General features: G+C 43.2%; 1 protein-coding gene across 1 annotated transcript in view; it reads left to right on the top strand.

The window, feature by feature from the left end:
- mcama (melanoma cell adhesion molecule a) overlaps nucleotides 1-26,127 on the top strand; it is a 183,755-nt gene that overhangs the window by 2,803 nt on the left and 154,825 nt on the right. The window contains exons 3-5 of the mRNA XM_034178051.1: nucleotides 14,669-14,897; nucleotides 15,803-15,873; nucleotides 18,170-18,257. Of these exons, the coding sequence (XP_034033942.1) occupies nucleotides 14,669-14,897; nucleotides 15,803-15,873; nucleotides 18,170-18,257 (388 nt within the window). The remainder of the gene's footprint in view (nucleotides 1-14,668; nucleotides 14,898-15,802; nucleotides 15,874-18,169; nucleotides 18,258-26,127) is intronic.

The following is a 26,127-nucleotide window of genomic DNA, read 5'->3' as shown; positions in this document are numbered from 1 at the left end:
AGTTACCACTAATATCCTTCAAAAGACACACACTATCAGCAACACATACAGGTCTGTATTTTAAGCTTTATGCAAATGAGCAGCTTCTCACAACAGGTGGAGGACCACTTGTCCGCATGCCACAGCAGTGAGAAGCGAGCTGCACAATCCTCATCACAATTCAAGTATACTGCGTAACAAAATACCAAGTTACTATCAACAATTAGTCAAACACTTAATCACCTTTGATGTGTGCTGACAGCATGTGTCCCTCACCCTTCCTTGCTTCACGGGCTCGATGTGTCAAACCCAGGCGCGGTCCTCAGCGTCTCACAAATGAACATCACAAGGTCGAGTTCCCGGCAGTTCTGCTTGAATCACACATGACTTAAATGCAGAACGCCATCCAATTATCTGCTTCAGCTGAAAGTCTTTAAGGTTGCATGTGAGCACCATTCACAGGTGCTGCACATGATGTTGATGAGGGTGAAGGATTCTTCAGCCAGCACCTTCTCCACAGACAAATCAGTTCTCATGCCACCTGGAGAGCAAAGAAAAGAAAAGAACACCAAAATATCCAGCCACACCCCCCAACACACAACAGTACCCCCCCTTTAACGGGATGCCTCCCGGCGACCGAACAGACCAGGCCCGAGAACAGCACCTCCCTCCGGGGTCCTCGTCAGGAAGCAGACAGCACCACGCTCCCAAGGTCCACCACAGACAGCAGGACAGGGCACCGCAGCTAGAAGGCCGGCTGGCATCAACAAAAGATCCAAAACATTCCCCAGTACAATCCAACACACAGGAAAAAACACAAAACCCACCCAAAACCTCCCCAGGGGACCGTCCCATCAAACCCCGGGAAGAAAAGAAAAACACCCAAACGCAAAAACCCAACACAGCCCCACAAACACAATACAAACATAAATGCATAAAAGAAAAATAACAAACAACCCCCCCAGAATGACCTGCAGAGCCCAACCCCCCCCCAGAAGGCCTTTACCGCCAGTTCCAGGAGGAACAGCCAGAACCAGAATCCCACAAAGGTCCCCAGGAGTATATGGAGCAAACGGCGCCCCCCAGAGGACCGTACCATCAACCCCAGGAGGTACCCTCCCCACAACCCCGGAACCCCAGACCTGGCCACACTTGGCTAGTTGGCCCCAAGGCAATTCCCCCCCAGAGGACCGTCCCATCAACCCTGGAGGTGGAACCCGGATGGAAACAGAACAAAATCAAAACTCAACCCCCGGAGGACTACCAAAAACAACCCCGGGGGGATATAAAACGACCATAAACCCTGTTACCCTCCCCGGCACCCTGAAAGACCCCAGGTCCCTCCCAGAGCCCCTCAGCGGCTCAATTTTGGCAAATGGCTCAAAATATTAAGCCAGGGAAGGGAATAGGAAAAACTAACCCAGCCCCAACCCCAAGGCGCAGCGGAGAACCGGAAATACGTCCGGTGCCCCAACTCGACCATACCCCAGCCTCTCGGGAGGGGTGGAACTACCGAAATGGCGAACGGCAACAGATCAGCCCACCCCTCCGACTGAGGTATGTCTCCGCTGCACCACACCCCGGCAACACCAATGACGAACGGTACAAAGGCTCACCGAGGCTGGAGTGGAACCGGGCCCTAACCAAACCAAGAAAAACGCCCCTAACCCCCCCCCCCCCCCCCCCTAGGTGCAGAGGTCTTATGAGAACGCACAGCGTGACCAACCTGCACCACCCCACAACCCACAAGACAAACGCTCTTGGGGCAAGTGAGGTTGGGGTTAGGGATGTAGGGAAATAAAAAACAACAAAATAAAACGACCCAACAACCCAAACAGAAAATACCTAAAAACACATAAAAAATTAACGATTAGGTGAGCCCAGACGGGCTTCTATCCGCCTAACATTCACTCCACCAGACACGCCTCTGACTCCCCAAACAAATTATAACCCCTATTTAAAGAAAACAAAACATTAACCCGTACTAGATTTTTTATGTGTGTTATTTTGCCTGTCCCAGAACACCTGGAGATACGTCACCATTATTTTTCTTGACGCTTATATGTCGGGGCAATACAGTGATCTCCGTTCGTCCGAGCTGCATGGGCTCGTCAGCAAGAGGAGCCAGAGGTCCCGTCGGAAGAGCCTCAGTGGGGCGAAGAAGAGGCGGCCCAGATTTGTGTCGGGGAAAGCCCCGAGACGAAAAAACCCGCTCTGATGGCCGCCCTCTCTCGCGTCCACGCTCCTTCATCCGATCATCTAGATGAATCACCAACGATATTAGCTCATCTAAATCGTTTGGCTCATCACGGACTGCCAGCTCGTCTTTTAATGACTCATTTAACCCATCTACAAACATTCCTCTTAAAGCTGCAGCACTCCAACCTGACTGAGCAGAAACCAGAGAACATTGCATCACCACACAAGGCTCCGGACGACAAACAATCGGTTCGGACGCCGAATCTCTGGGTGACGGAGTTATCTGCACTAGTATCGATGGTGCCGCAGCTGGAGCAGCAGGAAGCGGAACGGCTTGCGCTGCAAGCTCCGTAACACGGGCGTCTGTTTGTTTAATTTGGTTTGCGAGATGCTGTAATTGCTCCCATATTTTCTCCAAGTGTTCTTGAACTTTTTCGGCAAAAGGAACCGCCTCTGCCGCTGGGTCCATTATGGAATGGCCGGGAACTACTGTTATGTGTCGACGCGGGTTGAGGAGCGGACCTGCGTCAGACGGAACCCAGCGCTACAAATAACCAGAAAAGCGGTTCCAAAAACAATATATTCATTTCACCCGCTGGTGCATAAAAAGTGTAAAAACAGAAATAGCGTCCTTCTGGTGGAGTGAAGGCTGGCACGCTCTCCAGCGCCCAAAAGGATCGAAGCCCGGTGCTCCTGGACCCACTACCACCGCCAAACACCCCCCAGGTGGACACGACAAACCGACTCTCTGCGAAGCATAGAAGAGGTGAGGTAAGTTAGCAGTTACCACTAATATCCTTCAAAAGACACACACTATCAGCAACACATACAGGTCTGTATTTTAAGCTTTATGCAAATGAGCAGCTTCTCACAACAGGTGGAGGACCACTTGTCCGCATGCCACAGCAGTGAGAAGCGAGCTGCACAATCCTCATCACAATTCAAGTATACTGTGTAACAAAATACCAAGTTACTATCAACAATTAGTCAAACACTTAATCACCTTTGATGTGTGCTGACAGCATGTGTCCCTCACCCTTCCTTGCTTCACGGGCTCGATGTGTCAAACCCAGGCGCGGTCCTCAGCGTCTCACAAATGAACATCACAAGGTCGAGTTCCCGGCAGTTCTGCTTGAATCACACATGACTTAAATGCAGAACGCCATCCAATTATCTGCTTCAGCTGAAAGTCTTTAAGGTTGCATGTGAGCACCATTCACAGGTGCTGCACATGATGTTGATGAGGGTGAAGGATTCTTCAGCCAGCACCTTCTCCACAGACAAATCAGTTCTCATGCCACCTGGAGAGCAAAGAAAAGAAAAGAACACCAAAATATCCAGCCACACCCCCCAACACACAACAATACCTTAATAAAGACGGCAACTTCATGTCAGCATACCTTAATAAAGACAGCAAAGTCATGTCAGCATACCTTATTAAAGACAGCAACTTCATGTCAGCATACTGTTATGTTTCGGACGCGGTCGGAGCACCGACCCTGCGTTTGAAAGGACCCAGCATAAAATAAGCAGAGCACGGTTCAAAAGATAACAGAATTTAATAAACATAATAGTGTAGTGATAAACAACCAAAAATGTCCGCGGTCTGGTGAGGTGGAAACACGGCGCGCTCTCAACAGCGCAAACGGTCCGGAGCCACAGCAGTTCGGACCCAGGGACCCCGCCGACACCCCCCAGGTGGCCGCGACAAACCGAGTCTGTGAAGAAAGAAAACATGAGGTGAGTCCAACTCCACACAGAGAATCACAACTCAAAGGTGCATGCAATCAGCAAACACTTCCTGGCTTAAATCTATACATCAGCTTCTTACCCTGCAGGCACGGAACAACTCAGTTCAAATCTCCACTGCAGCAGAAGCTGATTAGACAATTAGCATAACGTGACAGCTCACTAACATAAGGTGTGAGGGACACCAAATCCACTGTCATTACTTCATAAAAGTCACCAAAAACCGAATTACCTCAGGAAGTGTGCTGAAGAGCATGAGACCTCACCCAATCCTCCTTCACAGACTGTGGCGTCAAACCTGGAGCGGTCTCTGCATCCGTGATGGTGAGATTGTTCTCCTGACGTCGATCTCACACATCTGCTCACAAGGTCGAGTCTCTGGCAATCACACACTGTGCATTCAAGGTTTAAATGCAGCAATCTCTGATCAAGACAAAATACACCACAGCTGTGAGTCCTGATGACCTGCATGTGATAACAAGCCTCAGGTGTTCAGGGTGAGGTCCTGATGCTCAGCCACTCAGTCCTGAATGCATACCACCTGGTGGGAGAAACAGAAAACAAAAACCAAGCCAGCCAAACACCCCAGCCCACAACAGTACCCCACCCTCACAGGAAGCCTCCCGGTGACCACACGGACCTGGGCCAGAAAAAACAAAGCCCCCCTCCAGGGACCATGGCTGGAATGTTGGCTGGGAACAAAAAACACCTCCTGCAACTTCAGTTTTGGCTCCTTGTGCTGACGATCCAGCTGGGAAAGGCCCGTCTCCAGGAGCTGTGCGTTACTGTGTTCTGACGACAGCTCCATCATCAGCTGCTCCACCTGCAATGTTAATTTCTTCATGCAGTCATTGATCATCTCAATGTTGAGCCTCTCCAGCTCTTCCCTCAGCTGGATAACGCACGCTCCCAGCCGCCTCTTCTCTGTCAACAGGGAACTCCGTGCCGAGACCATCACTCTCATCCTGGAGCCCATCCTTTCCCATCCTGAGCCTGTCTGCAGCAGACTGCTCCGCAGCTGACACTCCAGTGCAGAGACATCCTTTGTTGACTTGAATGGTCTTGCCCTCTGTTTCGTTTAGCAAACCTGTTAGAGTCTCCACCTTTGCGTTCATTCCTGTTGACTCTTGCTTTAGTTGTTCACTTTGCATAAGTTTGGCCAGGAGTTCTTAAACCTGTGCACTCAGCCTTCTTCCGACTGTGTTAAAGTCTGCTTAGTCATAAACAAAAAATAAAGACAAACACAAACAACCATACCAACCCCCCCCCTCCCCAGAGGACCGTTCCATCAAACCCCGGGAAGAGGAGAAAAGAAAAAACAACCCAAACTTAAGCTTGCAAACAAAAAAAAACGCTAACACCCCCCCCTCCCCCCGGACGACATGTAGGGACCAACACCCCCCAGAGGACATCCCGCCAGCTCCAGGAATAATAACCACAGCCGAGGTCCCCCTGGGATCCAAAGTCACCCACGGGGACTCCCAGCGCCTCCCAGAGGACCGTTCCATCAAACCCCAGGAGACGCCTCCCCTCTTGACTAACAGACCCAGCCCCGGCCGTCTACGGCTAGATGGACCCACAGTCCTTTCCCCCCCAGAGGACACCACAGTCACACCCTGAGGGCGGAAACTGGGGGAAAAACAAAAAAATAAACCATACAAACAAAACAACAACCCCAACCCCACCCCCTCAGCGCAGTGGAAACTGGAAGTACGTCCAGTGTCACCAACCACGACTATACCCCAAAAGTCAACCGGGAGGAGTGGAACAGCGGTAATGGCGTACAGCACAAGACGGCGCCACCCCTCCGACTTTTAAACCAGCCACCAGCTGCGGGTATATTCCACTGCCCCAAACCTCAGCTACGCCGATGGCATACAGCTCAAAGGCGCGCTGAAGCCGGAGGTGGAACAGGGAAGTAACAAAAAACACCCCTAAACCCCCCCCACCCGGGTGCAGAGGTTACCTGGGAAACGCCCAGCATAACCGAACTGCACCACCCCAGCAACGCCAATGGCAAACGGCACAGAGGCGCGCCAAGGCTGGAGGTTGTAAAGGGAATTAAAAAAATGCTCAGCCTGATGCTCAGCCACTCAGTCCTGAATGCATACCACCTGGTGGGAGAAACAGAAAACAAAAACCAAGCCAGCCAAACACCCCAGCCCACAACACATACCTTAATAAAGACAGCAACTTCATGTCAACATACCTTCATAAAGACAGCAACTTCATGTCAACATACCTTTTCAAAGACAGCAACTTCATGTCAACATACCTTCATAAAGACAGCAACTTCATGTCAACATACCTTCTTAAAGACAGCAGCTTCGTGTCAACATACCTTCATAAAGACAGCAGCTTCATGTCAACATACCTTTTCAAAGACAGCAGCTTCATGTCAACATACCTTAATAAAGACAGCAGCTTCATGTCAACATACCTTAATAAAGACATCAACTTCATGTCAACATACCTTAATAAAGACAGCAACTTCATGTCAACATACCTTCATAAAGACAGCAGCTTCATGTCAACATACCTTTTCAAAGACAGCAACTTCATGTCAACATACCTTTTCAAAGACAGCAACTTCATGTCAACATACCTTCATAAAGACAGCAGCTTCATGTCAACATACCTTTTCAAAGACAGCAACTTCATGTCAACATACCTTCATAAAGACAGCAACTTCATGTCAACATACCTTCATAAAGACAGCAACTTCATGTCAACATACCTTCATAAAGACAGCAGCTTCATGTCAACATACCTTTTCAAAGACAGCAACTTCATGTCAACATACCTTTTCAAAGACAGCAACTTCATGTCAACATACCTTCATAAAGACAGCAGCTTCATGTCAACATACCTTTTCAAAGACAGCAACTTCATGTCAACATACCTTCATAAAGACAGCAACTTCATGTCAACATACCTTTTCAAAGACAGCAACTTCATGTCAACATACCTTCATAAAGACAGCAGCTTCATGTCAACATACCTTTTCAAAGACAGCAACTTCATGTCAACATACCTTCATAAAGACAGCAGCTTCATGTCAACATACCTTTTCAAAGACAGCAACTTCATGTCAACATACCTTCATAAAGACAGCAGCTTCATGTCAACATACCTTTTCAAAGACAGCAACTTCATGTCAACATACCTTTTCAAAGACAGCAACTTCATGTCAACATACCTTCATAAAGACAGCAGCTTCATGTCAACATACCTTTTCAAAGACAGCAACTTCATGTCAACATACCTTCATAAAGACAGCAACTTCATGTCAACATACCTTCATAAAGACAGCAGCTTCATGTCAACATACCTTAATAAAGACAGCAACTTCATGTCAACATACCTTAATAAAGACAGCAGCTTCATGTCAACATACCTTAATAAAGACAGCAGCTTCATGTCAACATACCTTAATAAAGACAGCAACTTCATGTCAACATACCTTCATAAAGACAGCAGCTTCATGTCAACATACCTTTTCAAAGACAGCAACTTCATGTCAACATACCTTTTCAAAGACAGCAACTTCATGTCAACATACCTTCATAAAGACAGCAGCTTCATGTCAACATACCTTTTCAAAGACAGTGTCAACATACCTTCATAAAGACAGCAACTTCATGTCAACATACCTTTTCAAAGACAGCAACTTCATGTCAACATACCTTCATAAAGACAGCAGCTTCATGTCAACATACCTTTTCAAGACAGCAACTTCATGTCAACATACCTTCATAAAGACAGCAGCTTCATGTCAACATACCTTTTCAAAGACAGCAACTTCATGTCAACATACCTTCATAAAGACAGCAGCTTCATGTCAACATACCTTAATAAATACAGCAACTTCATGTCAACATACCTTCATAAAGACAGCAGCTTCATGTCAACATACCTTTTCAAAGACAGCAACTTCATGTCAACATACCTTCATAAAGACAGCAGCTTCATGTCAACATACCTTTTCAAAGACAGCAACTTCATGTCAACATACCTTTTCAAAGACAGCAACTTCATGTCAACATACCTTCATAAAGACAGCAGCTTCATGTCAACATACCTTCATAAAGGCAGCAGCTTCATGTCAACATACCTTTTCAAAGACAGCAACTTCATGTCAACATACCTTCATAAAGACAGCAGCTTCATGTCAACATACCTTAATAAAGACAGCAGCTTCATGTCAACATACCTTAATAAAGACAGCAACTTCATGTCAACATACCTTTTCAAAGACAGCAACTTCATGTCAACATACCTTCATAAAGACAGCAACTTCATGTCAACATACCTTTTCAAAGACAGCAACTTCATGTCAACATACCTTCATAAAGACAGCAGCTTCATGTCAACATACCTTTTCAAAGACAGCAACTTCATGTCAACATACCTTCATAAAGACAGCAGCTTCATGTCAACATACCTTTTCAAAGACAGCAGCTTCATGTCAACATACCTTTATAAAGACAGCAGCTTCATGTCAACATACCTTTTCAAAGACAGCAACTTCATGTCAACATACCTTCATAAAGACAGCAGCTTCATGTCAACATACCTTTTCAAAGACAGCAACTTCATGTCAACATACCTTCATAAAGACAGCAACTTCATGTCAACATACCTTCATAAAGACAGCAGCTTCATGTCAACATACCTTTTCAAAGACAGCAACTTCATGTCAACATACCTTAATAAAGACAGCAGCTTCATGTCAACATACCTTAATAAAGACAGCAACTTCATGTCAACATACCTTCATAAAGACAGCAGCTTCATGTCAACATACCTTTTCAAAGACAGCAACATTAATTGATAGCAACATCACTTTCAGTAATAGCATATATCATTCACTAAAGCTGCTACATCATTACTACATGTACAGGAGAACACATACAAATTCCACAGTGTATGCATGTATTTAGTGTGTGTGTGTGTGTGTGTGTGTGTGTGAGTGAGTGAGTGCGTGCGTGCGTGCGTGTGTATGCCAATATGGCGGGCAGCTGTACCTTCTTAAAATGGCAGCCGTTTTCCAACGGAGTGGCACTTGCAACTTGTCGGTCTCCTTGGCAGCCAGCGAAGCTTTGCGTGCGAGCATACTTGGCTCAGTCACCATGCGGCTGTCAGCGAGTTGGATGGTGCCAAACGCTACGTTAAAGCTGAGACTCGGCGAGCAGTTGAGCGAGTTGCTACTGAGTAGAAAAAGCCCTGAAATTTTGTCAATGTCTACTTTTGGTCATGCAGTAGCTTAGTGGTTGGCAGTGTTGCCTCACAGTGTTGGGTTTGCACCCTGTTTTTAAAGAAATGAGAGGCACAAACACTGAAAAGAAACCAGTCAGAGAGAGACAAATGTATATATATATATTTTGCTCTGCGCAGAGGAGGAGAACAATGAAGCAGCTTGTAAGTGCTCAGCTACAAAGCTCTCCTAAAATCCCCTCCTCTGACCCAGCCTTTTATTTAGTTCATCAACATGAGAAAAAACAAACAAGGACAGTCGGGAGAGGTTACACGAGTCATGTCTGCAAGAGGGTGATAGCAAAGCAAGGTAACGGCTGAAACCTTCCATTCCTGCAACATGAGCCTTGTGGCTCGTCAAAGCAGGATAAGGCAAAATGAAAAATAGTTTGCTCAATCATGAAGAATGCAGACAACAAGTCTTTCTTTCTAAAACCTCCTCTTCTCACAAAGAGGAAAAATAATAAGCATAAACTATAAGAAAATAAATAATAATAATATAAGCATAAACTAAAGAAAATAAATGATAATAAGAGCATGAACTATATAAAATCCTTGACACACAGCAAGAAGGTCCTGGGATTGCTTCTCACCTGGTCCATTCTTTGTGGAGTTTACACGTACTTCCTGTGTCTACGTGTCCCACAATTAAAAACATGCTTATTTACGGCCTGCTCCTTTCTCTGCCCCTCACCAAGGCAGCGACATCTAGAGTTGCTCCCCGGGCGCTGGACTGTGGCTGCTGCAGCCATAGTTGGTTGGATGGTTAAATGCAGAAGGCAAATCGCCTTGTATGCACGGTGCATCTGGAAAGTTTTCACAGCACTTCACTTTTTCCACATTTTTTATGTTACAGCCTTATTCCAAAATGCATATTTTCCCCTCAAAATTCTACTCACAACATCCCATAATGACAACATGAAAAATGTTTTTCAATTTATTTTTGCAAATTGATTAAAAATTTTACAAAAACCTAATAAATCAGGTGTCCATAAGTATTCATACCCTTTGCTCGATACTTTGTTTATGCACCTTTGGCAGCAATTACTGTCATGCCCCGCCCAGTTCCAGGCTTCAGCCCTTATTTTCCCTCTTTATTTGGTTCTGCTCCTTTTGCCCCAGCCTTGTTTTATTAATTGCCTTTTTCATCATGTGTTTATTCTATGTTCTATTTTTGCTTTGTCACTTTCTTTTTTTGTTACTTTTATTCTTCTGCCATGTTCCAGTTCCATTCTAGTTTTGTTCTATCGGTCTGTTTTCATGGTTCATCATTTAGTTATTGTTTGCCTATTGTTTTTGCTGTTCTCATTTCTGTTATGTAGTACTGTTATGCCAGGTTTTGTTATCACTTAGTTGCTGTTTTTCTTATAGTTTTGTCTGTCTGTTCCACTTGGTTTTGTCACAGTGTGTTATTTCCCATGATTCTCTTTATCACGTTCTGGTTTGCTTTTCAGTCCTGATCAAGTTTAGATTCCTGTTCATGTTTTCTTTGTATGATCTCTAGTTGTCTTGTCTGTAATCTCGTCACCGCTCACTTGCACCTGCCTGTCATTCTCTCTTTGTCTGCACTTCTCTCAGGTCTCTAAGTTGTCATGTCCAGTTTCATTGTTATCACAGTCTCTTTCTGATCACTGCACTCTCATGTCCCGCACCTGCACTTTGTCAACACTGTTGGCCACGCCCCATTCATCTGTCATTTACTTGCCCATTTGTCACCGCCTTTCTGCATCTCTTTTGCCTCTTAGTTGTCACCTGGCCACGCCCCCTTCCAGACTCTTCCTCCTCCATGTGCACTTCATTGTCTTATTAACACCTGCTCTTATTTAAACTGCTTCAGTTCACTTCCTCCCTGCTCATTTGTTGAGTTCACTCACTTACCAGCACTTTGTCTCGTCCTGTTTTGCCAAGCCGTGTTTTTGACTCAGCCCTGTGTACCGGATCCTGCTTTTTGCCTCAAGCCCTGACAACTCTGTTTGCTCGTGTACTGACCCTGCTTGTTTTTGACCACGTCCTCTGTCTTGTCCCTGCCCGGTATTTTTGCTCCGCGGACTGCCTTCCTGTTACTGAACCCAGGTCTGAATTAAACCATCCTTTACGCATACGTCCTGTCCTGAGCCTGCATTTGTGTCCAGCCTCTGTCTTGTCTCGCCTCCGCTCAGTCCTGTCAATTACAGCCTCAAGTCTTCTTGAATATGATGTCACAAGCTTGGTGCACCTATCTTTGGGCAGTTTGGTCCATTCCTCTTTGCAGCACCTCTCAAGCCCCATCTGGTTGGATGGGGAGCGTTGGTGCACAGCCATTTTCAGATCTCTCCAGATATGTTCAATCAAATTAAGTTCAGGGCTCTGGTTGGGCCACTCAAGGACATTCACAAAATTGTCCTGAAGCCACTCCTTTAATATCTTGGCTGTAGGGTCATTGTCCTGCTGAAAAATGAACCGTCACCCCAGTCTGAGGTCAAGAGTGCTCTGGAGCAGACATCCAGGATGTCTCTGTAAATTCCTGCATTCATCTTTCCCTCAATCCTGACTAGTCTCCCAGTTCCTGCTGCTAAAAACATCCCCACAGCATGATGCTGCCACCACCATGCTTCACTGTAGGGATGGTGCCTGGTTTCCTCCAAACATCATCCCTGGCATTCACACCAAAGAGTTCAATCTTTGTTTCAACAGACCAGAGAATTTTGTTTCTCCTGGTCTGAGAGTCCTTCAGATACCTTTTGGCAAACTCCAGGTGGGCTGCCATGTGCCTTTTACAAAGGAGTGGCTTCTGTCTGTCCTCTCTACCATACGGGCCTGATTGGTGGATTGCTGCAGAGATGGTTGTTCTTCTGGAAGGTTCTCCTCTCTCCACAGAAGTTTTGACCTGGCCATGAGGCAGGCCCTACTCAAGGCCAGGCGTTTAATTGAGGAAATACAGTACTCAACTGGAAGCTCAGGTGAAAGCAGACTGATATTCTGTGTCGTACCGGGGTAAGGGAAGTTCAAATAGCTTATTTGCTGAATATCATCAGTGGTGTTTCTGGTTGTGATCACCTAAATTTGGCTGCAGTGATAGTTTCATTTTAATTGCATACGTGTTGTGCATCTATGTACCAGATGATTGTGGTAACGAGCTGAGAGCTGGTGAGACTCAATGTACCCATGGACCTATTCATCTGTCCTCACCTGTAGTCATGAGCTTTGGCTCGTGACTGAAAGAAGAAGGTCACGGATAGAAGCGGAGGAAATGAGGCTCCTCTGTCGGGTATCTGGGCTTTCACTGCTGGACAGGGTAAAAAGCTTGACTATCTGGGAGAGAGTCGGAGTGGAGCTGCTGTTTCTTTACATCTGAAGGAGCCACCTGAATTGGTTCAGGCATCTGGTGAAGATACCCCCAGTTGTCTCACTGGGAAGGTTTTTTTTTTTTCTTATTCTTTACAAGGGAGGTTTTTCGGGCACATGCATCCAGCAGGGAGGAGACCCCATGAAGACTCCAGATGGTTTGGAGGGATTACATTTCCCTGGATGGGAAATTATATCTTTCCCAACTGGAAATGCCCCGGGATCCCCCAGGAACACTTAGAGGACTTGGCTGAGGAAGTGTGCAATGAGCTGCTGCCACCGCAACCTGGACCCAGATGAACAGCAAAAAATGAATGAATGATGCCAAACCCAAATGGAAAATGAAAATGGAAGTATGTGTGCACAAGCTAACATATTTAGTTTTGAGGCTGTCAGCGTGTCAGCACTGGAACAGAGTTTGAATAACAGCACACCTCACATCCTGTCACATTTTCAGGGCTGTGAAAACTCCGCAGATCCGCGGGATTCCATGGATTTCATCATGGGGAGAGGGGATGGGGTGTTAGTGTTGTACTCTTTAATTGTGATCATCACTGAGTTTTTAAAATGCTTATTGCAAAGCGTTCTCTTTTTTTATGACATCATGTAAGTTTTATAAGTCCAAGGACACTGATCTGTGTGTTACAGATACAAATCAGTTTCCTCAGATCTGCGGAGTTTCACGGAGGGAAAATGCCACTCAAAGCGTAGCTGTTTCGACAGTTATCGTAAAGCGAGACTGGTTGGTTGCTGCAGCGACGCTGTGTCGCTCTTGTGTGCCGCTGCAGCTAAACTTAGCATGTGGACATCCCAAACATTTAGAGCTTTTAAGTTTTTAAAAGAAGATTTGTGCACAAAGCGACGTCGCACAGAGAGAAGATGGCGAGAAAGACGGTTTGAAAAAGTCTTATAAGGACAAGAATCCGTGGAATCGTCGCTGGCTTCATCAACACACCTGAAAGATAAAAGAAACGGGAAAAGTCAATCAATCAATCAATTTTTTTTTTATATAGCGCCAAATCACAACAAACAGTTGCCCCAAGGCGCTTTATATTGTAAGGCAAGGCCATACAATAATGATGTAAAACCCCAACGGTCAAAATGACCCCCTGTGAGCAAGCACTTGGCTACAGTGGGAAGGAAAAACTCCCTTTTAACAGGAAGAAACCTCCAGCAGAACCAGGCTCAGGGAGGGGCAGTCTTCTGCTGGGACTGGTTGGGGCTGAGGGAGAAAAGTGAACTGTGTCCTCTCAGGAAACACGGTAAGAACTTTTATCTCCCTGGAAAATAAATATTCTTCTGTTCAAACAGGATTTTAGACAAGATTATGTGACTTTTTTCACTAATCTCGACTTTGTTTCATTGTAAAACAGACATTGTGGCTTTGAATGGATTTAGGCTGCATGAATTTACACAAGAATATGTGACTTTTTACTATAATGTATGTTATTGATATTTTACCCTGATTTTTTTTAATATTCTACAATCTTTAGCTGTGGTTTTTGACATGGTTTAACAGTCTTTTCAGTCTTCATGTATTTCATGTAGTTTAATTGTTCTGAGTCAATGCATAATTAGATTACAATTAAAAGGAAAATCATTCCAGGTCCTACTTCCACGTCATATTCTGTTATTTCAGCATCATCATTGAGAGGTCAAATAAAAGGTTGAATATAGGATCATTTAAATATCCACTAATTTTGAGATTTGTTCTTCCAGGAGATGCCGAAATGTGTCATTTGATAAAAATTTAATTCTGGGGCTCCTGGGGAGCTGTACCCCCCTCCCCACACCCCCTGTAAATTTTCCTCGGATTTCACAATTTTCATTTCACAGCCCTGCATTTTCAAAGTGCATTACTGCAGCACTTTGTTCCGCCGCCAATAACGATGATTGTACAAACGTTTCACAGTGATGGTGCACATACCTTGCTGAAGTGAAAATAGTCAGGTACTGTGACGAGTCCACACTTAGACAGGGAAAGAATTTTCATGGGACATCCACAAGGAGAGAAATCTAATCTCTGGTTGAAGAAAGTAACTTGTACTCTTTGTAATTTAGCTACATACTTTTTCTTTTCTTTTTTTTTTGGTAGTAATTGTGCTTGAGTATAGATTTTCAGTACTGTACCCACCACTGCTGATAACTGTTTCTTCTCCAGAGAGCTGCTGGGAACAGCTCACGGATTCGGATTTTCTACAGTGATCAGACTGAGCAGATGGTAGATAACAACACTGAATACAGTGGTCGCATCCATGTGACCTCACACCACCAAGAAACTCAACTCACCATCCAGGACGTCCTGCTCTTTGACCAGAGAGAATTCTTTTGCCAGGTTAATGGGTTGGCAGCTGGAAACGCTGAAGGCAAGACCCACCTCAAGGTGTTTGGTAAGGATGCTCATGAACCATTGTGCCAATGAAATACAAACACTGGGGGTTCCACCACCCCAATGTTTTTATTCAAGTTTTACCACCTTTAAACGTTCACCTCAGTAAATGTAATTAAGCTTCGTGACACAAGTGACGAAACAGTAAGTGTGTTACCTTAACCTCTGTTTGTTTTGGTCTTATTGCTATGCAGAAAGACATTCCAAGTCCACTCTCTGTCCTGTTGTAGATAGAACAACCCCTTGTCCCTGTGTCCATCGGGATTCTCTTCATACCACTGGACACTTGAAATGACATGTTCAGTTTATTAGCAACTGGAAGCACTTTGTTGAGCATTTTGTAGCTTTTTTGTGCATTGTGTAGCTGTGCAGCCCATGATGGTTTTGCAATTCTAAGTCAATACTGGACTGATGACAATAGACCCCCCCAAGTAAAATGTTGTACTCAAAAACATTTAAAATAACTGTGAGGTTTAACAATCCATAGTTAACATGACAAATCCAAACCCTTTTGCTCCTGCTCCCATGTTCACGCTCAGATTTCATGTTCTGTCAATGTGAAGTCGGACACACATCAGATCCACCTGCACCATGATGGGTAGATCATTGTGCCACAGCTCATAAAGATAATGCCCTCAGTAAATGTAATTTAGTGGTAGTGTCATTTTTGTGTATCAGGATATATTACATTTCATGTCAACAAAATTGTGCCAGAAGGTATTCGTCATAATCTGTTGCCTTGCAGTTCTCTTTGTGAGACAAAAACATTGTACATAGCTGAATTTGAGAAACCCCCACATTAATAAGAAACAACCTGTGAATTTCTAAAAAAATATTTTAGCTATAGAAAAGATTTGATGATGTTATATCAGTGTTATAATTTTTTTAATTCTTCTCCTGACCAAGCACCCCCAGAAGCTCCAGTGATTGAGGGTGTCCTTAGTGGAATCTCTGTAATCAACGAGGAACCATCTAAGGTGAGGCTGTGATCTTCAGAATTAACATATTAGCCCTATGGGGTCCGGGGGAATTTTCTAGATTTGTAAGGTGTTTATGAGTAAAATGCCCATGTGTTGCATATCAAAATGTTCACAACAGTCTCAGCTTTCAGAATATGTGTCACATATGTGCCAGCCATATTGTATGTTGAAATATTTTCACTCTAAATCCGAACTAATGAAATGCATTTTTTAAAAATTGTTCAAGATCTTTATTGAAAATACACCTTCATTCATGTGAACAAGCTGTTGTGGTGCAAGGAATGGGTATACCAAAGTCCTTCAGTCCTGGAAAAAGAAAATGGCCTATCTATGTGTTTTTATGACAGTATGCTTTGTCTGTAGGATGAAATAAAAAGTACAACCCCAATTTCAATGAAGTTGGGATGTTGTGTAAAATGTAAATAAAAATATGATTTGCAAATCCTATTCAACATATATTCAATTGAATACACCACAAAGACAAGATATTTAATGTTCAAACTGATAAACTTTGTTTTTGTGCAAATATTTGCTCATTTTGAAATGGATGCCTGCAACACGTTTCAAAAAAGCTGGGCCAGTGGTATGTTTACCACTGTGTTAGAATACCTTTCCTTCTAACAACACTCAATAAGCATTTGGGAACTAAGGACACTTATTGTGAGTGTCATGATTGGGTATAAAAGGAGCATCCCCAAAAGTCTCAGCCGTTCATGAGCACAAGCAAAGATGGGGCGAGGATCACCACTTTGTGGACAACTGCATGAAAAAATAGTCCAACAGTTTAAGAACAATGTTTCTCAACGTTCAATTGCAAGGAATTTAGGGATTCCATCATCTACAGTCCATAATATAATCAGAAGATTCAGAGAATTTGGAGAGCTTTCTACACAAGTGGCAAGGCCAGAAACCAACATTGAATGCCCGTGACCTTCGATCCCTCTGGTGGCACTGCATTACAAACTGATATCACTTTGTAAAGGATCTTACCGCGTGGGCTCAGGAACACTTCAGAAAACCATTGTCAATTAAAACACAGTTCATTGCTACATCTACAAGTGCAAGTTAAAACTCTACCATGCAAAGTGAAAGCCAAACATCAACAACATCCAGAAACACTGCCGCCTTCTCTGGGCCCAAGCTCATTTGAAATGGACAGACACAAAGTGGAAAAGTGTGGTCTGATGAGTCCACATTTCAAATTGTTTTTGGAAATCATGGACGTTGTGTCCTCTGGACAAAAGAAGAAAAAGACCATCCAGATTATTACCAGTGCAAAGTTCAAAAGCCAGCATCTGTGATGGTATGGGGGTGTGTTAGTGCCCATGGCATGGACAACTTACACATCTGTGATGGCACCATCAATGCTGAAAGGTACATCCAGGTTTTGGAGCAACACATGCTGCCATCCAAGCAACGTCTTTTTCAGGGACGTCCCTGCTTATTTCAGCAAGACAATGCCAAGACACATTCTGCACGTGTTACAACAGCGTGGCTTCGTAGTAAAAGAGTGCGAGTACTAGACTGGCCTACCTGCAGTCCAGACCCATTGAAAATGCGTGGCGCATTATGAAGCACAAAATACGACAACGGAGACCCCGGACTGTTGAACAACTGAAGTCATACATCAAGTAAGAATGGGAAAGAATTCCACCTACAAAGCTTCAACAATTAGTGTCCTCAGTTCCCAAACGCTTATTGAGTGTAGTTAGAAGGAAAGGTGATGTAACACAGTGGTAAACACACCACATGAAACGTGTTGCAGGCATCCATTTCAAAATGAGCAAATATTTGCACAAAAACAATAAAGTTTATCAGTTTGAACATTAAATATCTTGTCTTTGTGGTGTATTCAATTGAATATAGGTTGAAGAGGATTTGCAAAACATTGTATTCTGGTTTTATTTACATTTTACACAACATCCCAACTTTATTGGAATTAGGGTTGTAAGACATTTTCAAGTTAATGGGGCCATTTTTTTGTTTTAGTATATATGAGGGTTTAGTGTCAGTGTAAATAAATCTGAATAAACCTGTTGAAGTGGTAGGCAGAGAGAGAGAGAAAGAGAGAGAGAGACCCATGTGACCTGCTCTAGGATTGGCTGTGAGCCAAACATAATCTAAACAGGAATTGAAATGAGGTGGCACACACTTCAGTTTCAGGAATTGGTTGAACAAAGTCTCTGTGATGTTCTGTCACTGATTTATTAATAGGAACACTAGGAAGTGTTCAGTCCAGTTCAAAAGTTTGTTGAGACCCAACTTTAAGGTGCTAATGTGATTCTGTATGCAGGTAGCATCGTGTGAGTCCCGGAATGGCTTTCCTAAACCCAATATCACCTGGTACAAGAACAGCATGCTGCTGATTCCTACACTAGGATGTAAGTGGAAACTCTAACACTTGGTGTATTAACCCAGTTCATGGACTTTTTCCTGACTTGTTTTCAATTCTCAATGCTGGGACGGCTCAAATCCTATCTGTCCACAGGAATTTGGTAAAACACAATGTAGGAGTAAAATTCAATTACATTTCACTTCAATTCATTTATATAGCACCAAATCACAACATAAGTCTTCCCAAGGTGCCTCTCATTGGTAAGGTCTAACCTTATTGACCCCCTGAGCAAGCAAATAAGTGAGTGTGGTAGGGGAAAAACTGAGATATCGAAAGCCATAGTGTAGCCATAATTTATTATGCACTAATATTGACTTGATGATTTTCATGTATGAAAAGGCAGACTTACACAAATATATTAATCCAAAAACTGCAGTTAAATTCTGTGCAGTTTGTCTGAAGTTGGGGTACTTCTCTTTCTACATTAGATTCCACAATTGGACATTCATGCCAGGTGTTGCTCTGGATTTGAGCTCGTGTCATTTTTCAGTGTGACGATCTCATTCTTAATAGCACAGCTATCTAGGTTGAAGAGTGATGCCATGCCGTCCACATCTATATTTTCCCCAAATGGAAAACTGACAACAGGCTCAATGAAAGCAAAGTCAGTAAAGTGCCTGTCAAATTCTAACTAGATGCTCTGCACTTGATCATCATAATGTGTACTCTCAAGCTCTGCCCAATCTTTGCCGTGACGCTTACCTTCTGTGTCCATGTGTGGAAAGTTCTGCAGGTCACACTGTTGCAACCTGTTTGGGTTAATAGTGTTCTAAAAAGGAATAGTTTGCACCATCTGTCATGCTTAGTTATCATGTTACAGGGTAACATGTCACACATCATAGAATCCAATGGATGTGGACCTTGTTTGACCTTTACTTTGGAGACCAAACATTCAACACTGTCAAAACTATTTCATTTATTAATCCTTTTATATCAACCAATAACTTGCACCAGTTTTTACTGAAATTGGAGCAACTCTTTTGACCCCTGTACAAACTGAAACTGACCTTTGTCACCATTTTTGCTGTTTTTACCTCATAACTCCATAACATACAGTAGTCCAAACTATACCTTTTTGGAATCTTTATGATCAGAGAAACAATATAGTAGAGTTTTCAACATGATTAAAGTATTTTTACATTTTAACCTCCATGTAATTCTTCATTGACCCCTAGCTGGCTACAGCTGCCACCCTGGGATGGTTATCATACATTTTTGTGTAGGCTGTGGTACACTGAGGCTGGATTCGAATTGTCGTTTCGTCACCTTACATGGTACCGATTAGGTCAAAATTGATGACAGGCTCATAGACTACCCGGGTCTTTCCCGGGGTCTCCTCCTAGAGGGACATGACTCTAATACCTCCATAGGGAAGCGCCCTGGGGGCATCCTTACCAGATACCCAAACTACCACAGCTGGCTTCTTTCAACATGAAGGAGCAGAGGTTCTACCCTGAGCGCCCCACAGATGGCCGAGCTTCTCACTCTACCTCTATGGGAGACATCAGCCACCCTCCTAAGGAAGCCCATTTTGGCCGCATGTACCCACGATCTAGTCCTTTTCGGTCATGACCATAGGTGAGAGTAGCAAAAAGATTGGCCAGTAGATCGAGAGCTTCGCGTTTTTGCTCAGCTCCCTTTTGTCACAAAAGTATGGTAGAGTGAATGCAACACCGCCCCTGCTGTGCCGATTCAATGGCCAATCTCACGCTCCATTGTCCCCTCACTTGTGAACAAGACCCCGAGGTACTTGAACTCCTTCACTTGGGGCAAGACCTCATTCCCTACCTGTAGTAGGCAATCCATGGGTTTCCTGCTGAGAACCATGGCCTCAGATTTAGAGGTGCTGATCCTCTATCCCTCATCCCAGCCGCTTCACACTCCACTGCAGACCAATCCAGTGAGTGTTGGAGGTCACAGGCCGATGAAGCCAACAGGACCACATCATCTGCAAAAAGCAGTGATGAGACCTTGAGCCCACCAAACTGGAAACCCTCTTCTCTCCGACTTCGCCTCGATATCCTGTCCATGAATATCACAAACAGGATTGATGACAAGGCGCAGCCCTGGCGGAGGCCAACCCTCCACCAGAAACAAGTCCGACTTAATGCCAAGCACCCAAACACAGCTCTTACTTTGTGAGTACAGAGATTGGATGGACCTGAGAAGGGACCCCTCACTTCATATTCCCACAGTATCTCCCGGGGTACCTGATCATACACCTTCTCCAAGTCCACAAAACACATGTAGACTGGATGGGCAAACTCCCAGGCACCCTCCAGGATCTTTGTGAGAGTGAAGAGCTGGTCGATTGTTCCACGACCAGGACGGAACCTGCATTGTGCCTCTTCAATCAGAAGTTCGACTATCGCCCGAACCCTCCTTTCCAGCACCCTGGAGTCTACTTTACTAGTGAGGCTGAGTAGTGTGACGCCCCACACTACATCATACCACATCTACTACACCACATCCATCATGTCGTCCAGATTTACAGACTGTTGTGCTGCTAGCCGACTTTTCAATTCCTGGACTTTTCTGTGTGTGCAGAGGTGATTTAGCTTCTTCCACGTGTCTTCTGAAGATTCATTAATGGAAAAAGAGGCTATTGTCTGGTAGAGCACTCTGGAGATGAGGCCGGAATGTCCTCCTCGGAGTACTCATCAGAGGAGAGAGGCCTACCATTGACAGAGCTGATGGCAATGGCTGGGTTGATTATGGTGTCCTCAGTTGTTTTATTCTCCTTTTGCTGGTCAGGAAAAAGTTAAGGATGGTCCTGTCTATACTTCCTTGATTCTGCTCTGTTGGGACAGCTTCGTATTATGGTACTAATCGTAGAAATTATAGTGTTGCTGTCCATTGATGTAATAGCTATTACAGCTGCCATGACAACCCTATAAATTTGTGGAAGATCCCTGGCAAGGCTGCCTTTGGCAGTTCCCGACTTTCCCTGACTGCTGAAGCACTGCCAGAGATAAACTGGGGCTATAGCATACAAGCAGTCCCTGACAATGCTGGTTATAGTATTCTTTCCATGTCCAATTCCAGGGGCATATGCAGTCAAAGTGTTGATGAGGGCATTCCTTCGGCGCCTGGCTCCCTTGTCCTCACCATCAAGTTTCTCATTGGCACTCTTCAGCTGCAAGTTGAAAATTACCATTGTTATTCATAAGAAATGACACATTTTACTATTAATATACTATACAGTTTGAGCAGCATGGTCAGAATTGGTATTCTCAACCCAACAACCTATTGTACAGGCCCTATATTTTTATCAAGCTGTTTATACTGGTTGCAGAATTTTCTCAAGTTATGTAGTTATCAGCTACCACAATGGAGAAAACTCAGAAGTGGTATATGCCATAAATACAGCATGTTGTTTCATAATATACTCTAAAAAAATAAAACAATTTTGTTGAAGTGAAGAGGATCAGACAAATGTAAAATGTATTAACTCACTTCTTCAAGTGACTTTACAGGAAGGCCCAAGACTTCCAGGCACTGCTTATAATTTGTTGTAGCTCGCATTTCCGGATTAGAACTGGACATTCTTCTAACAATCATCTCAGCAGCATCCTCATCATCAAGTTCAAGTTCCCTCTCCTGGTATGTTCGGGAACGGACACTGTGTGAGGAGTGCATCAATTTTGCAGATGAGCTCATTCTGCTTCTCCTGGAACATCAAATGTACACATAAATGTTACTACCTTAATACAGAAGTTCCCATTAACACCCCCCCCCAGTCTACAACAAAATCAGTTTTTAGCTGGGACAGGTCACTTTTTTTTTGCCCTAGAGAGAGTATACAGTTGTGTGTGTGTGTGTGTGTGTATGTATGTATATATATATATATATATATATACATACACACACACACACACCATGGTCAGTGAGAATTACATGTCTGTCTGGTGTGCATTATTTTTGTGAATACGTACACGTAGTTCGGCAAGTTAAGTCACTGTAATATTACTCCTTTGTGGTCGGCAGCACAGCAACGCACAAATCAGATGGCGCAGATCAGCTGTGTTTTGACAGGTGAATAACAGAAACGTGATAAAACATGGATTACCAAGTGAATTTTAATATTTTTAGCCTAAATAAAATGTTTGAGGAATGGGAAGAGGAGGAGAGCAAATAGTGCAGCAGATTAGAGAATATTTACAGGGGAATCTTTCAAATGGTGATACAAGCACCAAATTCAACACAAATAGTTCTTAGACATTACTCTTTTGAAAAAGCAGAGTATCCACTCGATTTTTCAATAGGCAGTCAGGTAGGGGTCAATGAGAATTACACAGGGATCAAAATCAAAAGATGCTCCAATCATATTGAAAACTATACCACATTATTCGTCCAACCATAAAGATTCCAAAAAGGTATAGTTTGGACTATCTTTGACTGAATGTTCCGAAGTTATGGGGCAAAAATAGCAAAAACAGTGACAAATCTTAATTTCAGTTTGTACGGGAGGCAAATGTTCCAAGCTCCAATTTTGGTAAATAGTGATAAACAATAAATAGCGGTAAACGTGAATAGTGATGGAGCAACTTTAATTTTGGCCCCCTGTACAAACTGAGGTTGACCTTTGTTACCATTTATGCTGTTTTCACACCATAACGTCATGACATTCAATCAAAGATAGACTAAGTGATACCTTTTTGGTATCTGTATGATCAGATGAATATGGTATACTTTTCAATATGATTGGAGCATTTGTAAATCTTGACCTCTGTAATTCTTCATTGACCCCTACTTGGCCGCCTATTGAACAATCAAGTGGATAGTCTGGTTTCTCAAAAGAATAATGTCTAAAGAATACATGTGCCAAATTTGGTGCTTGTATCACCATTTGAAAGATTGTTTCAGTTATCTACTGCACTAAAACGAGAAGAACAGCAAAAGCAACGGCATAAAGATTTAACATCGGACGACCTGGACAAGATTGAAGACGGGAAAGAAGATGATAACGGTTGGCAAGGATGAAAATATCTTGACTGGCATAAAATAGTCCCAGATACTTACGCATTTTTAATCAAGTTCTGTTAACTTAAATAAGTATTTGTGTGTTAGTTCACTGTGTGGGACCATGGTATAAGGATTAAACAACTTGAAGCCGTGCATTATACGGTTTGAACGCACGAGGCGGAGTCTAAAACACCACAACGTGAAGCAGAGTGGTGTTACTCCACGAAGTGCTCACACACACACAGTCAAGCTGGAAAAGGGTTAGGGTGGGCCGAGTACACAGTGTTTCATAGTCTCCTAGTTCGCATACAGCACAACATGAGCTTTGAACTCAGTGTTGTTAAAAAGCGGTCTCCTTTTGCATACGTCATTTCAGACCGCCAGCAGTGATTCACAGATTTTCACCTTGTTCTTATTCTAAAGTCAGTTTAAAGCAGAAACAAGGCAATGTTCTGTTAATTTGCTGCTGACTGTCCGAAATGACACATGTGCAGTACACAAAAGGGGACAGTTCAAACTGTGACACAGGGACCAGTGCATTAGTGCTAGGCCACCACAGCTCCCTTTATAATTGTATAATATAAAAAGGTAAAACTTGAGTAAATTAAACATACCATCAATATGCCCAGCATCTGCATGATGCTCCCAAGTCCTTCTGTTGGTGTCAACTCAACACGAGGAATCTCAGACAGCTGTGCATCTGCAGCAGAAACACTTGCCAAATGACGACGTGCCGTAAGCTCAGCTGCAGGTCTTCTTGCAGATGACAAAGCTTCAAAAAACAAAAGCAGTGACATATATATAATCACCATTTCCAGGAAAATTACAAACATATGGAAACACAACCACTAATTGGCTAGACAAGAGAATGTGCAAGATGCATAATCACTAAACCTCTGTATTATCACCCCAGACTTATTACACCTATACAAATTTTTTCAATCTACATTATATGAAAACTTGTAGACTCTAGAGCAGGGGTAAGCACTGACTCCATCAGGTGATTTCACTGATTAACTGATTCCATCTGCTCAAAGTGATATTAATCAGTAAAATCACCTGGTGGAGTCAGTGGCTGCAAAGAAAACCTGCACCCTCTTGGCCCTTTCTGGAACAAGTTGCCCACCCCTGATCTTGAGCATCCTTTAGAGAATTTGTCAACTGCTCCTGTCTGCAGGACATGCGTCTTCACACAACTGCCAGGCACATGTCCAGAAGGTGTCAGTTCTCAGTCAAGACTAGCTGATGTTTCTATGCCAAAAGAAAACAAACACTCAATATTAAAAGTAAGTCGCTGTACAATCTCATTTAAACAAAATGCAAACCTGTGGATTCACCACTACTTTCCGATTTAGACTGATCGGGCTGTTGGTGTGACTGAACTGCCGTCATGGCGTTTGGCTCAGGCTCAACCGGTTGGTCGGATGGAATCACTGATGTGGCAGCTCTTATGACAGCAGGCATGGTTACTCTTGAAAAGAAAAATAAACAATAACCCAAAAAATTATTATTATTGGTCGCATTTGTAAAGGGCAAACAAACAAGTTGAAATAATTACACATGCAAAACCTATGGCAGTAATCAAAGTTACAATCAATAATTAAATATTCACACAAAAATATAAAACAGTTGTGGCAATGCAAAAACACAACTGAATCAAACTCATTTTCACAAAGTCTCTTTCTGTGCACTAACATGTTATTTGAACTTCAATTTCCTGAATGCCTAGTAACAGACAGCATATAAATTTTAATTATGGTTATAAAAAGTTATGTACATAGAGAGGAAGGATACACTTTTCTTTATATTTATTTCATGCACACATGAACAGAAATATTTCTGTCAAACGAATTACAACTGACACATTTTCTGAATTAATACCAACCTGCCGTTGCATTATCCTGATCAGCCACATCATCTTGGCTTCTTGCCTCTGCTCTCCCTGGTGGTGTTATGTCTGCGGAGTCCTCTCCATTATTTTCACTTTCAGTTGTAGACAGACCTTCTCGTTTAGCAAGCGCTGCCTCACACTTCTCTAATTCCAGGAATGTTCCCAATGGCTTGCCTCTGCGCTGTGTCCATTTGTCAAAGTCCGGTTCTGAACAATTTCTTACAAGCATCTTCATTTTTGATGCAGTAGCCTCACTGCTGTCTTCTTTTGGCCACCAACACTTGTAGAATAATTCATAACGGCCATCACCTAAAGGCTTCTTTAGGTTCTTGAACGAAGACACCCATGACTTTGGGACACTGTACAAGGATCGTTCGCCCACATTAAAATAGAAGAGGCACCATTCCTTCTGTAAAACAATGCAACATTTCTTGTATGGTTAATAAGTATTAATTACTACTTGAAATAAAGTATTAATTACTACTTGAAATAAATTATTTACAAATTATTTTATTTCAGATTTCCATAATGTGCAATGTATAGAATGTTTATAAAACTTGCCTTAATTTTCTATTGCCAGTGTTGTATACTAAAGGCTTTTCATGAAAATCATGTTAAAATCAGATATATCTCAATTATACAGCAAGAATGTTTAACTCTGAAGAAACTTACGTCTTTTCCAATCATTTTACGTCGTTTTCTGCTTCTGTTTTGTACACCAGCATCACTGTCACCAGCTACTCTCTTCTTTTTGTTTCCTCTGGAACCCATCAGGTCAGGCTGTGGAGGAATAGCATTTGACTGGTTAAAACATAAAATTTTGTGCCAACTGTAAATTGAAAAAGTATTGAAAGTAGAATACAGAACAATGAAAGCAACAATGGCAGTAATGTTTCTATTCTTTCACTGCAAGTTTGATAACTATGAATGCTGGGTGTGTTAATTAATGCCAACAATTTGTTTATCAAATCAAATCAATTTTATTTATATAGCGCCACAT

This window comes from Thalassophryne amazonica, chromosome 9 (assembly GCF_902500255.1).
Source record: "Thalassophryne amazonica chromosome 9, fThaAma1.1, whole genome shotgun sequence".
NCBI classification, from domain to species: domain Eukaryota; kingdom Metazoa; phylum Chordata; class Actinopteri; order Batrachoidiformes; family Batrachoididae; genus Thalassophryne; species Thalassophryne amazonica.
The sequence above is the reverse complement of the archived record's forward strand: the minus strand, read 5'-3'. Positions and strand labels throughout refer to the sequence as shown.